Source organism: Hydra viridissima, unplaced genomic scaffold, assembly GCF_058129835.1.
Source record: "Hydra viridissima isolate aposymbiotic clone 2 unplaced genomic scaffold, HvirCarnegie_v1 scaffold_8, whole genome shotgun sequence".
NCBI classification, from domain to species: domain Eukaryota; kingdom Metazoa; phylum Cnidaria; class Hydrozoa; order Anthoathecata; family Hydridae; genus Hydra; species Hydra viridissima.
The window spans coordinates 11039792-11053475 of record NW_028324307.1 but is presented as its reverse complement, the minus strand read 5'-3'; the positions used below and the strand labels follow the sequence as shown (position 1 = coordinate 11053475).

At 27.5% G+C, this 13684-nt stretch overlaps 1 protein-coding gene across 1 annotated transcript; it reads right to left on the bottom strand.

The window, feature by feature from the left end:
• Positions 1-4817: 4817 nt before the first annotated feature.
• Positions 4818-12882, bottom strand: LOC145186535 (vacuolar protein sorting-associated protein 26B-like). Its single transcript, XM_090096355.1, has 10 exons — positions 12790-12882; positions 11707-11850; positions 10767-10842; positions 7972-8128; positions 7565-7666; positions 7098-7160; positions 6388-6494; positions 6226-6294; positions 5788-5930; positions 4818-5717 (listed from the first exon to the last, which is right to left on the bottom strand). Exons 1-10 carry the CDS (start codon positions 12790-12792, stop codon positions 5637-5639), a joined length of 945 nt encoding a protein of 314 aa, XP_089952481.1. The 5' UTR covers positions 12793-12882; the 3' UTR covers positions 4818-5636.
• Positions 12883-13684: the final 802 nt, after the last annotated feature.

Genomic DNA, 13684 nt, shown 5'->3' with positions numbered 1-13684 from the left:
GGATAAATATATAATAATTTGTCTTTTCTTTTAAAGAATAACATTTTAAAACAAAATTTATTTTATAAATATTTCAATGAAATTTGTAGTTACAAGTAAAGGAGAAGGGAGATTATGTTTTCTTTTCCTTTGTTGTGAAATTGATGGAGGATATTTAGAATACTGGAAGGGCGCTTACTCCTTACATCTTTCTAATTAATTTCCTTTACGTATCCTTACGTACTTAGGGGTGACTGTCAGATGAAGTGGTTTTTTGCACTTATTTCTCCAAAGCTCAATTTAGGCAATCCAACAAGATGGTTGATGCCTTTCATAACATATGTGTCTTTGCAGTCATCAATAACGTTTTAAGTCATTAATTAGTGGATGAGATACATGTTTAGCTTTTCTACAGCAATAGTAAACAGTGAGTGGAAGACACAATTTTCGCTCTTCTGTACAAGCAGTAAACAGTGGATGGATGACTCATTTTCAACTCTTTTGTGCATTACTTAGTTCTTTTTGTATTCTTGATTTTTCTTTCTTTATCTAAAATTTTTTGTTGGGTAAAAAATGGGAGTTAGGTTAAGAAAATTTTAAATGTTACATTTTATTGCATTCGCAAAGATTTTTTGAAAAACAGTTAATGATAAGTTACAGAAATATCAAGTTTTCATTTTTTTAATTGTAACATAAAGTACCACGGTCTTAGTTTCTAGATATCAGCGTTAATAAATCCAGTTGAAAAATTGCAAATTTTACCAACTTCTTTAGGTTTGCTATCGTTAATTTATATCAACTTCAGATTTTATTAAACTTGTTCAATAACAAGAGACACAAAAAAATCTCGAAAAAGATGGTGAAAAGAAACCAAGTCCAACTTCTTTGAGTTTGACAAATGTTTACCTTCAAACTAACATCATTGTCATTTCCTGTCTCAAACATCGTTAACATTTTTTAAAAAAAGTTCCTTTTAATACAAAAGCATTATTTTTAAATATTGAATTTCTTAGATTGCTAACTTAATTCGTTGAATTGTTGAATTGTGGCTAAGGTATTTATTTTTCAATTTAATGATAAGTTTTTTTATTTGAAAAAAAGCTTGTTCTAGTCTTCTTCTCGAAAGTAAGACTTAGTGTCCATGTCCTAATATCATTGAAATTTTATTGAAGAATTTTAATAATATTTTACATTTTTGATATTTATTAAAATAAAACTGATAAGTAACATTTTGTACCACTTCGTAACATTTCGTACCATACGTAACACTTCGTACCTCTATGTAAAACGCTTTTTGTTGAAAAATTTTGGTTTTATAAAGATAGCCAACAGAGATTTCTCATTTATAGAGATAAAACGGTGAATTGGACGTTTTTCACTCATACTGTCAAAAATAAAACAATAATGAGGTCATAACTATACAAAAAAAAGTCAAAACCGCTCAGAAGGATTTAAAAATGAGGAGATTTTCTGGGTTTTTGGCTCCAAATCACTTTTGGAATAAGTCCTAAATCCATAAGCTCCATCGTCATGCTTTTATTACGGCTTAGTATAATTTTTCTAAGGCAAGCATCAAGGATGTGGATTTCATTAGAAATTCTGCTTTCCATTTGAGTGTAATTCATAATGAGAATCTGAACCAGCTCCTCGTAGGTTTCCCTGTGATTGTTCATGAATGACTACACCAAAACTGTCCTATGCCGCTTTCTCTGCTCTCTTTAGCTTCTTGATTACGTCACACCTTATGATCTTCCTTATTTGTGGTCCAACGAAAACACTGACACCGGCATTAACCTTTATAGTAAAAAAATTTCAAACTTTTTTTAGACTCAGGCCTCACATCTCTTTTAGTAAGATTCTAGGTTGTTTCTTATATCATATATTTTTAGATATTTAACCTTTTAGTTAGGTATGTAAACAATTGAACCCTTAGCAACGCCTTAGTTACCTTTTTGAAATCACTATAAACCTATCTAGCATATTGGTAAACTTATTTCATGTTAGGTAGGTCTTTAGATTATAATCATTTTCATATAATTTTGTCAAATACAGTTTGATATTTAATAGCATTGAGGGATATATCAACATATAAAATATGTACCACAGTGTGCTCTTTAAAGGGAAGTTGTTCTATTGTTAAAATAAGTTTATTCAAAATTAATATTTTTTTGTTCTGTAATTTCGTTGTGCGGAAGCCATGGTGAAAATTGGTAGAAAAAAATTAGCATTTTGTAGTTTACCCTTACGACACAAAAAATCAAATCCAGAGATTAAGAAAAATCACAATCAAAAAAATAATAAAAAGTTATGATAATTATATCATAAACTTTACTCTTTTAAAGTCATTAATGACTTTTTCTTGAATGTTGCTCAAATGATGTTAGTTTAGTTGACCAGTTTTTATCTCAAATGGGGTACGTGGATAAGTTAAGCTTGGTAAGAGAGCATGCAAATATATAAACAGAAGCTTACACATTCACAGAATGTTTTACACATTCACTGAATTTTTGACACATTCACTGAATGTTTTGAGAATATTAAAGCTCAATATTGAAAAGAATGTGAAAGGAACAAAAAAATTTGAAAAAAAATTCAAGGCTCATTTTTTTGAAGTGAAAAATGACCTGTAAATTACACAAAAACTTCTAGCACAATGGAGCATCGCAGTAGAAATTTTTCGACATTCAGTGCAAAAGAACGATTTAAATTATATCCTAGAAAATGGCAATACGTCACGATATCCTAGGAAATAGCAATACGTCATGATATAATGAAATATTTAAAAGTAATCCCTATAAGAAATATCTTCATATTTAGGAAAATGTTAAAGTGTGTAGGTCATGTCAAGAAAAATGTTACAGTGTGTAGGTCATGCCAAGAAGCGTCTTGCGACAAGACTAAAAAATCTGGTCAAGGAATATATAAGAACGTCAGGGAACGGAAAACTTGTTAAAAAAATATTAAAATCCAGATTTCCTATGAAATGGCCATACTTTAAAAAAAATTCTATCTATGTTATGAAAAAGTCAATTTTAACATTATTATCGTACTATCTTTTAGCAATACAGATTTTCATGTTGTCAATCTAATGATAAATCTTCTTATCGTAGAGATTTCTAGAGTTTATTTTAAACAAAAAAAAGCCACAAATCGTGCAAAACCAAGATGAGCATAGATGAGCATAGATGAGCATCTCGTTCGCTCGTAGAAAAAAAACCACGATGAGCATAGATGACCATAGATGAGCATCGTTCGCTCGTAGAAAAAAAAAGGACTTTTAGTATTGATGAAAATATTTGAAGGCATTGAAGTTTAAAATACAAAAAGCAGTTCACTTGGAGCTTTTTAATGATTTTTATTTTTTAAATGGTTTTTACAACACACTGGATCTTTTCTACAAACCCATCCAAAATTTTATCAATTCGTTTCAAATTTTTAGAAAATGTTCCTTCTAATATCCTCTAGAGGATAAGCGAAGCAGTTTTTTTATCTTGTATATTTATTTGATAGTTGAACTAAAAGGTAAACGAATTTTGAAAAAAGAAAAAACTTTAACAAAATGTAAACGTTCTATTATTTGGTGTATAGAGGAAATCTGTAATTTTATTCAAAACGAATTAGTTTTTTACAGACTTTTAGGTCAGAGGTCTTCCATAAGCTTTATCAACGTATGGTCATTTTGTGAATTCGTTTTCGTGAGACCCATCAGGAATAACGCCATTTTGAAGTTCGATGACCTTCCACTTATAATTATACTTTAAGGCACTTAGCATTTGGCTATAGTCCTTTTTCAGATGCTCCAGATGCTTCCAGAACCCCCCTTGAATAGACGCTATACGTTCGGACTACAGTTGATTCATTAAGCCTCGAATATAACAATTACACTGTTGCAGAAGTACAACCCATCTTGCAGACTGAAAAAGCTTGGTGACTGTCCATACTTGTCATAATTTGTGATTTTTTTGTTGCACTGTTTAAGTGTCAGAAGCTCAGCAGTGAGCTTAGTAAGACGAAGGTCGTTCCTTATTAGTTCAAATTTCTTTCTACATTGAAGCCTTAAGCTCCAAAACTGCGCAAATCCACTTTCTGACGGTGTTTGATGTAGAGAACTTTTTTGTAAATTTAAATAAGATTAATACAAAAAAATAGAACTTAATTTAAAAAATTGTAAAAAGTATAAGAATTATTTTTTATGTCGTGGTCCAAGTAAGACCTCTTTTTCAAAATTTCGCTGAGTTTCATAGTCGCACAAGTCCATCATTTTCAAAATGGATCTCTATAGAGACATTGAATTCTAGTTGACAGGTATTAGTTTCTATTTACATCATTTTTATAGCAAAAGTTGAAGCAACACAGAACTTATTTTTTTTAGAGAAACACAAATTAAAACGTTTTTCTTGAAATGAACGTTGATAGACCTGTGCTGTTTTGGAACTCATGGCTGCAAATGTAAAATTGTATTATGGATTTCCAGTGTCATCACACTCCGACGTGTTGATCCCTTCAGAAGATGGTTGATCCATGTCAGAAGGGTTGAAGCCTCAGAAAGTTCAAAAAATGACTAAAGGATTCCAGAAAATTCTTAAAACATTGGAACATTTTAAATGCTTTTGGAGAGTTTTTACAATTACAAAACTTTCTAAAAGTTTGATTAACACTGAATTTTAATAACTTTTTAGAAAACAGATTAATGAGATAAGTCTCATTTCCGTGTCAAGAGCTGGTCTAGTAGTAGATCAGAGAATGTTTAAATTTTTATTTTTTTTTCGTGTTGGTTTCGTTTATAAAACCTTTCGCTCATAAAACCTTCAAAAAAGTTTTAAAAAAAACAACAAATATCATCTTGTTCTTTCGAAGATTTTTTAAAGAAAAATTCCAGAAATAGTTACATAGAGAAAATATAGAAAGGTAGAAAATGCAAAAACTAACGAGATTGTATTTCAGAACAGATAAATTCGAATGTTAATATTAACAAACATAATAGTTAATAAACATAATATTAACAAACATAATAGTTAACAAACATAATAGTTAACAAACATAATAGTTAACAAACATAATAGTTAACAAACATAATAGTTAACAAACATAATAGTTAATAACAAAAACAACAATGTAATAATCTAGATCATATTCGCATCAGCAAAAAAAAAAATTTTCTGATAAAAAAAATTCAAGACAAGCATAGAGAATAAAGTTTGTTTTTAAAGCGAAAATTTTTTTCAATATTCGCAAACATTAATCTATAAAAATTAATCGTCGGATAAAACAGAGACTGCAAACAAGAACGTAAAATAATCGTCAGATAAAACAAAAATTTTTCGCCAAAATATTTTCCATGAAAAGTGTGTAATAAGCAATTTTTTTAATATAAAAAATTCGTTGATTAAACACATCTCAGAAGATAAATTAAATACTCAAAAGATGGTGAACCAAATAGTACTTAGGGGTAAAAACTCTACAAAATTCAAATTTAACTTTCTGACGTCTCTCAATGCTATATATCTAAGTACATACGCATAGACTAAAATTTCTACACTGTTGATAATATAGCATCTGCGACAGCGTTCTCTTTTCTTGAACTGCTAGTTTAACATGCAAGTAGAAAAGAAAATCCGTACAAAACTAGTTATTATATATATATATAATTTTATAAATTAGACTCTTTCAAATTTATCTTCCAGTCCAGCAATTTTTTGTCGTTTGGGAATATCTCCTTTCCTCCATAAATATATTTCCTAAAAAAAAAAGGAGTTTAACAGTTTCTGAAAAAACAGACAAACTTTTCATTAAAAATCTGTAAACTACCTGCTGTTTAAAATAACGCCGTTCCTCCTCATCAATAAGAACAAGATTCAAAAAATAACGCGTCGAAAACTTCTTATTGATGTCTTTCATAGTCGGCGTCAGTTCATAACCAGAAAGAAACAGTCGAATAGGTATTGATTCACCTACACAGAGAAAAAAAGTACAGTTGGTGAAATTAATTAAAAAACAAAGCAAGAAATTTTACTACTTTATTTGATGCATTTGCACGGGAAGCAAGGGAAACCCATAATATAACAGTCTTCTTTAAAAAGATAGTTACCTAGAGCAGGTTTTTTTCTGCTATATATTTTCTGCTATAGCTTTCACATTAATCGGCGTATAATTTTCTGTGGTTAAAAGGTTTTACAAATTTTTACTGAAATTGTACCTTTAAACAACGTTTAACGATCGTAGAGAGTGAAATGAGAAAATAACTACCTTTAACAGGTGCACCGTCCATTATTTCATATTTTGCAATTGTTTCATTTTCAGTATATGTATTCGGACCTAAAAGAATAAAGCTAGGTATACCACATCACCTACAAACTGCAAGGAATTAGTTTAAATAGTGTCACAACTTAAAATGTTGATAATACTGACCTGTGCCAGCTATTTCCCGTTTAATAATTGCCAATTCCATGTGTCTAATTTTAATGCGAACCAACAGAAAGTAGATCTTCCCAACAATAACATCCTTTAAATGGTATCTAGAAGTTTGTAAAAAAAATGGTATCTAGAAGTTTGTAAAAAAAATGGTATCTAGAAGTTTGTAAAAAAAATGGTATCTAGAAGTTTGTAAAAAAAATGGTATCTAGAAGTTTGTAAAAAAAATGGTATCTAGAAGTTTGTAAAAAAAATGGTATCTAGAAGTTTGTAAAAAAAATGGTATCTAGAAGTTTGTAAAAAAAATGGTATCTAGAAGTTTGTAAAAAAAAGAACAAAAGTAAAAAAATTTGTTTTAAACTTTTCATTTTTAGCTGTAAAACATTTGAGAGAAGAAACCTTTGAGAGAAGAAAAAAAAGCAAAAAAAAAAAGCAAAAAATGAAATTGAATATAGATAACTGAATGTTCATTCTGATTATCTAAATTCAATTTATGCATGAAATGAATCCCACAATTACTATAAGAAAGAATAAAGCTTGTTTTTTTTTTAATATTGTTTTTATCATTATGTAATTCTAAGTAAAATTATGGTTTTAAAAAAAACGTAAGGTAAATTTTTGCAGCTTACTGAACAAACTTACCTACAGTCACCATAACAGAGAACTACAAAGACAAAAAATTTAATGAGAAGCTGAAAACCTCTTACTTTGATTTATTGTATTCAAACTCTATGTGTAAACAGTCTTCTATACCAACTTCCATCTTAATACTAAATGAAATGGCATCTTAATAGTTAGTGTAAAAAATCAAGAATAAATTTTTCAATTTTATGGGTCTCATTCAAAATCAAAACAAATGACATAAAAATAATGACAATTTTTAGGTGAGAAATTTTCTCACATTATTCATTGACTTAAATTTAAAGTTAAAAATATGTAAAGAAAACAGAAAAAAAAACTTATGACCACTACTACAAAAACTCAAAACAGCGCCAGAGGATCTAAAGTCATAAAAAGTTGCCATTTTGTTGGTTTACTATCTGTAATTCACAGCTTTTTTAATGTTGATTAAACTCAAGTTAAAAGTAATGCAAACATTTATAAAACCTATTTTAAAAGTAGAATTGACTTTTTTTTTACTTAATGAGAAGTTTCAGGAGACTAAAGATTAAACCTGTTGTTCAATTCTGGATATGTGGATAGTGTATGAACAGCAATATCTAATTCTTGTGTTATGTCTGCAATTCTTCTCATTATAGTTACTTTTAAGAAGTATCTAGATATAGAGGTCATAATAACTAATTAAGTGATAAATGGTCAAAATAAATCAAGATTACATATAATCACAATTTCATAACATATTTATGACAAATTTATGATAATATCAACTTGAGAAAAAAAAAGCATCTGATAAACATAACGAGAATCTGATAAACATAATGAGAACATAATGAGAATGTAACAATGAAAATATAAAATATTTTCACATTAAAAAGAACAGCGATGCAGTATTTAAGAGACTGTAATTAAACAAATGAAACTTCAAAAATTTTTATTAAAAACTAATGATTAAAAACCTACCTCAGTCTAACATTAGTTCCATTATAAGATTCATAAGGTTTTTCAACATTAACAAATTCAAATTTATAAGAACTACTCATAGACAATTCGCCAGGTTTCACAAGATCTTTAACAAGAGAAGTGAATTCATGGTGGTTACCTCGATCATAAAAAAGCTCTGAAATAGAAAGAGGTACAATCTCTTACTATTGATATTACTTGCTAAGTTTTTAATCAAAGACAACAAAAGTTCTGCAGTCTTTAAATAAAAATTTTGTGAACACCTGCGGAAACTGTGTGTGATCTCAGAAATTAATTTTTGTGAGCAATCATCTAAACCAAGCTGCTTTGCAGTTAACAAGAAAATGTATCAAGAGTTTGCAAGAAATACTGATTCTATTTATAAAAGAAATTTTATGACCAAATCTTTTGGTTTGACAAAACAAACACCAAAAATACACTCCTCAATACTAATCAATTCAAAAATTATCCACTTTGACACAACCAAAGCCATCCAACGAAGGATTTTTTTTTTGAAACATGAGTTTGGCTGTTTATATTAGAGGAACTTTAAAAAAATATTTAACAAATGTAACTCTTAAAAATTTTTTTGTTAACTTTTTGATCTTAAGGATAGTATAGCACATTTTATATAGTTTTGATTTGTTAAAATAAAGGAGAAGGAGAGTGAGGAGACGGAAACAGGAAAGGAGGAGGAACAGGAAGAATAGGAGGACCATGAGAAGCAGGAGAACAAGGAGGAGAAGAAAGAGGAGAGATATAAATAGTGTAATATCTAATAAAATCTAGTCACAGTAGCACAGAAAATGAAAATTTTTTAGCAGATATAAAAAAAAAGCAACTCATCCATCTTTTATTTTTTGGTGTTTAGATCGAAAATCTTTTGTGAATTCAACAATTGAAAGAAACTCAAGAGTAAAAGAATGGGATTGTTGGCAAATGCCAGTTGAGAGTCACATTTTGCATATTTATCTAAGTCAGTATTGATTTAGAAAAATATGAAAATTTTACTGTTCTTCTGTTAAAAAGGCATCAAGTGAATTCTTTAGCTTTTATAATGCCTAAATGGTATAAAAAGACATTAATAGGGAAGACAAGCAGGAGTTGGTAGAGCCTACCAACAGGTAAAATACAGAAACTATGGGTAGTTTATCAGATTCTAATCAAAAGCATTATACACCAAAATTCAACTCTTATTATTCTCTCAAAAAGAAATAACTGCTGAATTTATTACTTGGTTTTATACACTAAAGAAAATATGTAATCAAGCAACATATTAAGATGTGACAGCCATAGAGTGATTGGTTCAAGAGGCTCAAACCCTACTGCAGTAGTGAAAGCAATTCATTCAATTTTAAAACACTCTTGGCACTTTATACTATAAACTAAATCTTGGTCTTTTAGATGACAAACTTTTTATGAAAAACCTTTTATGAATGAGTTAAATAAAACCTGGTAACTCTATTGAACTAGTTATTATCATGTGATGTTTATATTTTTTTCTAGCAGCTTCTATTCTACTATTGATGTTTTAGCAAACATATGGTTGAATAACTTAACACATAAAAAACTAATTATAAAATAGTGCCATTTTGTAACACCAGAATTGAATGCTCACAGACTAACAGTGTTTTCATTAAATGAGAGACCTAGATAGCAATAAATTTGTTTACCATATGCTTTAAAATAAACCTATAGAACTAGCTTTAACAAATGAAGTAATTAATAGGAATTTTAGTTTAAAAAAAAGAAAAGAAAAAATAAACATTAAAGTGAAATAAACACTTTATAAATCACCTACAGTGCTTCCAAAGAAACTTATTCAAACTTGAATGAAAAATCTAAATTTTTTTTACAACAATTCTTTGTAAAGCTGTTTTGTTTGTCTACTACTTTCTTGCCTTAAAAACAATTATGGACAATTTTTAAGGCCCCCTATGTTTTGTTACTTTTCTGCATGCCTAACCTTTTGTTTTTACAGGTGTTTATTTCGATAGTTGCTCGTAGACATTAAACAGATTGTTTAATCACCACTCATCATCATTGCAAAGAAGTTTAACTTCACTCCATTGAGAAATCAGTAACAAATTCAATTTAAATTTGTTTTTTAACTACAATGTTCCTCCATTCCCTTGTTTTTTGATGAAGTCTGTTTTGAGACATTAACTATTGCATTTGTAACAAATCATATAGAATATCATATAGTGCAGTAGGACATCATAAAGTGCAGTAGAACAGCATAAAAATCATAATACTATAAAGTAATTCTAAGTAACACTCTTGAATGAAATTAAGTAAATTTTTTTTGCTATTTGAACTTTTTGTTAATTTTCTAATGTTTTGATACTTAAGATACTATTTTATTTGATTTTAAACATAATTTAAGCTTTTTACATAATTTCATGTTTTAATTTAATCATTCATGTATAAAATGAGGATTTTGCTCACTTCTTATTTTTCTGTACCTAATAACCTATGTTCATCATATTTATTTCATTTCAGAAAAAAAGGTGAACTTATTACGGTGAATTATTACAAAGGAAAAGGTGAGAGTATTATATGAAACTTAAAGAGAGAAAATATGTAATTTTTTTAGAAGATAAATGGGTGGCCACTTTTTTAACTTCTTCTAATCTATAAAAGCACAAAAAGAACACACACACAAATGTAAAAAAGTTGATGGAACTAGAAAAATCAAAATAAGATGTACCATAAATAGGATAAATACCTGAAACGAAGGAAAAATTCTAAATTTTTCATTAAAAAAATTGTTGAATGGTCATGAAATAAATTACCAATTTGTCCAAAAAATTCAACTTTAATTCCATGATGCTCTAACTTCTTTCCTGGATATTTTAAGTTCACATTCACCTGAAAATTTATTTAAAATTATTGCAAACAAAAGTTGCCCAAAAATTCAAAACATTGTGAAAAAAAAGCTATTTTAAAGAGACTATTTTAAAGAATGATTGCACAAAATAATTAAGAATGTCACATTAATTTTTTTTTCAATTTTGTTGAAATTTAAAAAAACTCCTTTCATTACTTTAACTATTGAAGTTTTAGAAAACATTTTAAAAATTCTGGAGATTTTTTTTTTTTTTTCACAAGTTAGTCTTCAAAACTTTTTTTTTTATGCCTAAATTAAAAATATAAAAAATTTAAAGTCTAAAAAAATTTGATATTAAACATTCCTTAAAACTGTTGATACTTTTAATAAAATAGTCCTTGGAAAAATTGGTTTAAAATTACTCTACAAATTCAAAGTTGGTCCTGAGGTAAAAGTATCCCAGGGTCAAAATTTATATTTAAATAAAAAAAAGAAATTGAAACTCAAATCTGAATTTGAACAAATTTATCAGTTTCAAACAAGAAATAAAATTTTTTAACACTGCTTGGAAAATTTTAAAACTAATGTTAAGACCTCCAAATTGCAATGCTAACAGGGATAATAGAATACCACACTTTTTAGCAAGCAAAAGTATTTAAAAAAAGTAAGTGCAAATGTTTTCTTTAAAAAAAAAACTTCATGAAAATGATTATCATTATAAACCATTATATACTAAAAACTTTAAAAAGAAATTGCTCTTTTTCATTTATTTAATTAAATTAGAAATAAATGGTAAAAAAAAATCTCCCTTTTTGCACAAATCAAACTTTTCATTACAAGTATAATGTAGTTTTTGACCTTGGGATCTTTAAGAAAAAAAATTTTGAATCAAGTTTAAAGTTTACAGTTCCAGCCACAGTTTCTCCATCATAGTAGAGATACATTTTTTCTCGCTTTCCATCTTCAAGTTTTACTTCCACTTGTTTTCTGTTTTCTGCATCAACAAGTACGATGGATACCTCAGCAGTTTGACCAAATCCAAAGAAACTCTAAACAATTCTTTTATGGTAAACTTATTTCCTTTTTTAAAAAAACAGTTAATTAAGTTAGATAACAGTACACATGGAAATATAACTATAGCATGGAGTGAACCATTTTCTAATGAACTTGCTTAACACTGCATATAAACAAATGTTTGAAATACAGGAATAACTTGAGAATTTCTTTAACCATTAAGCTACTAAGATTGAGTAACAAAAAAATTTAGCAAACTCAACTCTAAAAATTGAATTTTAAAAAAGCAAAATATGACAGGTCTTCTTAAAAGGCAATGTTTTTTATTTCTTTGAAAATTATCAAAACTTGTGAAAAGTAAATTTATAATGGAAGCAAAAAAGTTTGAGAGCTGCAATTAATGATCAGACTCATTTTTCAAAGTTCAAAATGTTCAACATATTCATTAACAAAATAGCTAAAATAAATTTGTTATTGTTACAAAAGTTTTCTACATCAATTCTTTAATTAATTTAGGTATTTAGTTTAGAAAGCTTGAGTAAAAATCTATGAACAATTTATGAAATGTTTATCTTGTAAAAGAAAGGCCTTTGGTTATATTATCAAAGGCAACTCTTTTTTATTTAAGTTTTAAAAACATTGTAGAATTGGAACTAAGAAAACAAAAATAGAGACTACAATAAAAAGCTAGTGTACTAACTTAAATAAAAATGTCTAACAGGCATTTAAATTATTATCATGCTTATCAAATTGCTTTTTTTTTGTGAAACATGCAACTTGCATAGAAAAATTCAAGCATAGCATTTATAATCATTATACTAAGAACTTATATAAATATATAGTTTTATAAATGTATAACTTTACAAATATCTAAACTAATAAATTTTTATATACTTATAGTAGTTATATATTTATAAGATATACATTTATGGATGTTTACATATATACAAACATAATAATTTCTATACTCTTACCATATCTCTAGATGTAGTTTCTGGTTTACCAACACAAGGATAATATCAAAAAAGTAAATGTGCTTAAACTAAATAAAAGATTTTTTAAAAGCTATATTTCTTCATTAAATGATTTTTTAAACTTTTTCTTAACTTTTTTAAATGGCAACTAGGTTTTCTATGATTAATTTAAAAACTCTTAATTTATGATTACTTAGATAATTTTATTCAATATATTACATCAGCATACTTGAAGATGTATGCATTGAAGATTAGCATACTTGAAGATATATATATATATATATATATATATATATATATATATATATATATATATATATATATATATATATATATATATATATATATATAGGTTTAATTGTAATGTAAACTATATTCAAAGAATGCAATTTGACCTTAAACTATCAACTGCAATTTAATTATTTCTGTTTTATTAAGAGATTAGATATCTAAAGATAAATATGATTGACCGACTTCAATATAATCAATGATTTAGAAAGTGTTAAACTACCATCTACCTCGAGGTAATTATGCCTATATAACAAAACATACTTAAGGAAACACTTATGACACTAAAAAAATTTTCATCAAATTTTGCTACATAAATGGATAGCATTAACATTCAGAAAAATTATAATCCATATTAAATCATACGAAGGTGATGTCTCAATTTTTTTCTAATTTTAATGCATGATATATGAACGCTAAAGCATCATAATCGCCCGATCCTCGTACATTTATCGAAACCGGCTTATTAGCATATTTGCACCCATCCTCCCCTTTCCTCCCTTAATTTTACGATTGTTTTTAAATGGAAATCGTCTACTCATCCTAGAAAACACAAATTTAGAGTATAAAGTAGAGTATTTGAACTGCTAAGCTGTAATATTTTAGT

Bases quoted from the DNA above. Each gene is read 5' to 3' on its own strand.
- LOC145186535 (XM_090096355.1), bottom strand. The intron at 7,161-7,564 runs GTTTAATCTTTA...CATTTCATTTAG, and splicing joins TATCCAGAATTGAACAACAG to TATTAAGATGGAAGTTGGTA. The intron at 5,718-5,787 runs GTAGTTTACAGA...TTTTTTTTTTAG, and splicing joins GGCGTTATTTTAAACAGCAG to GAAATATATTTATGGAGGAA.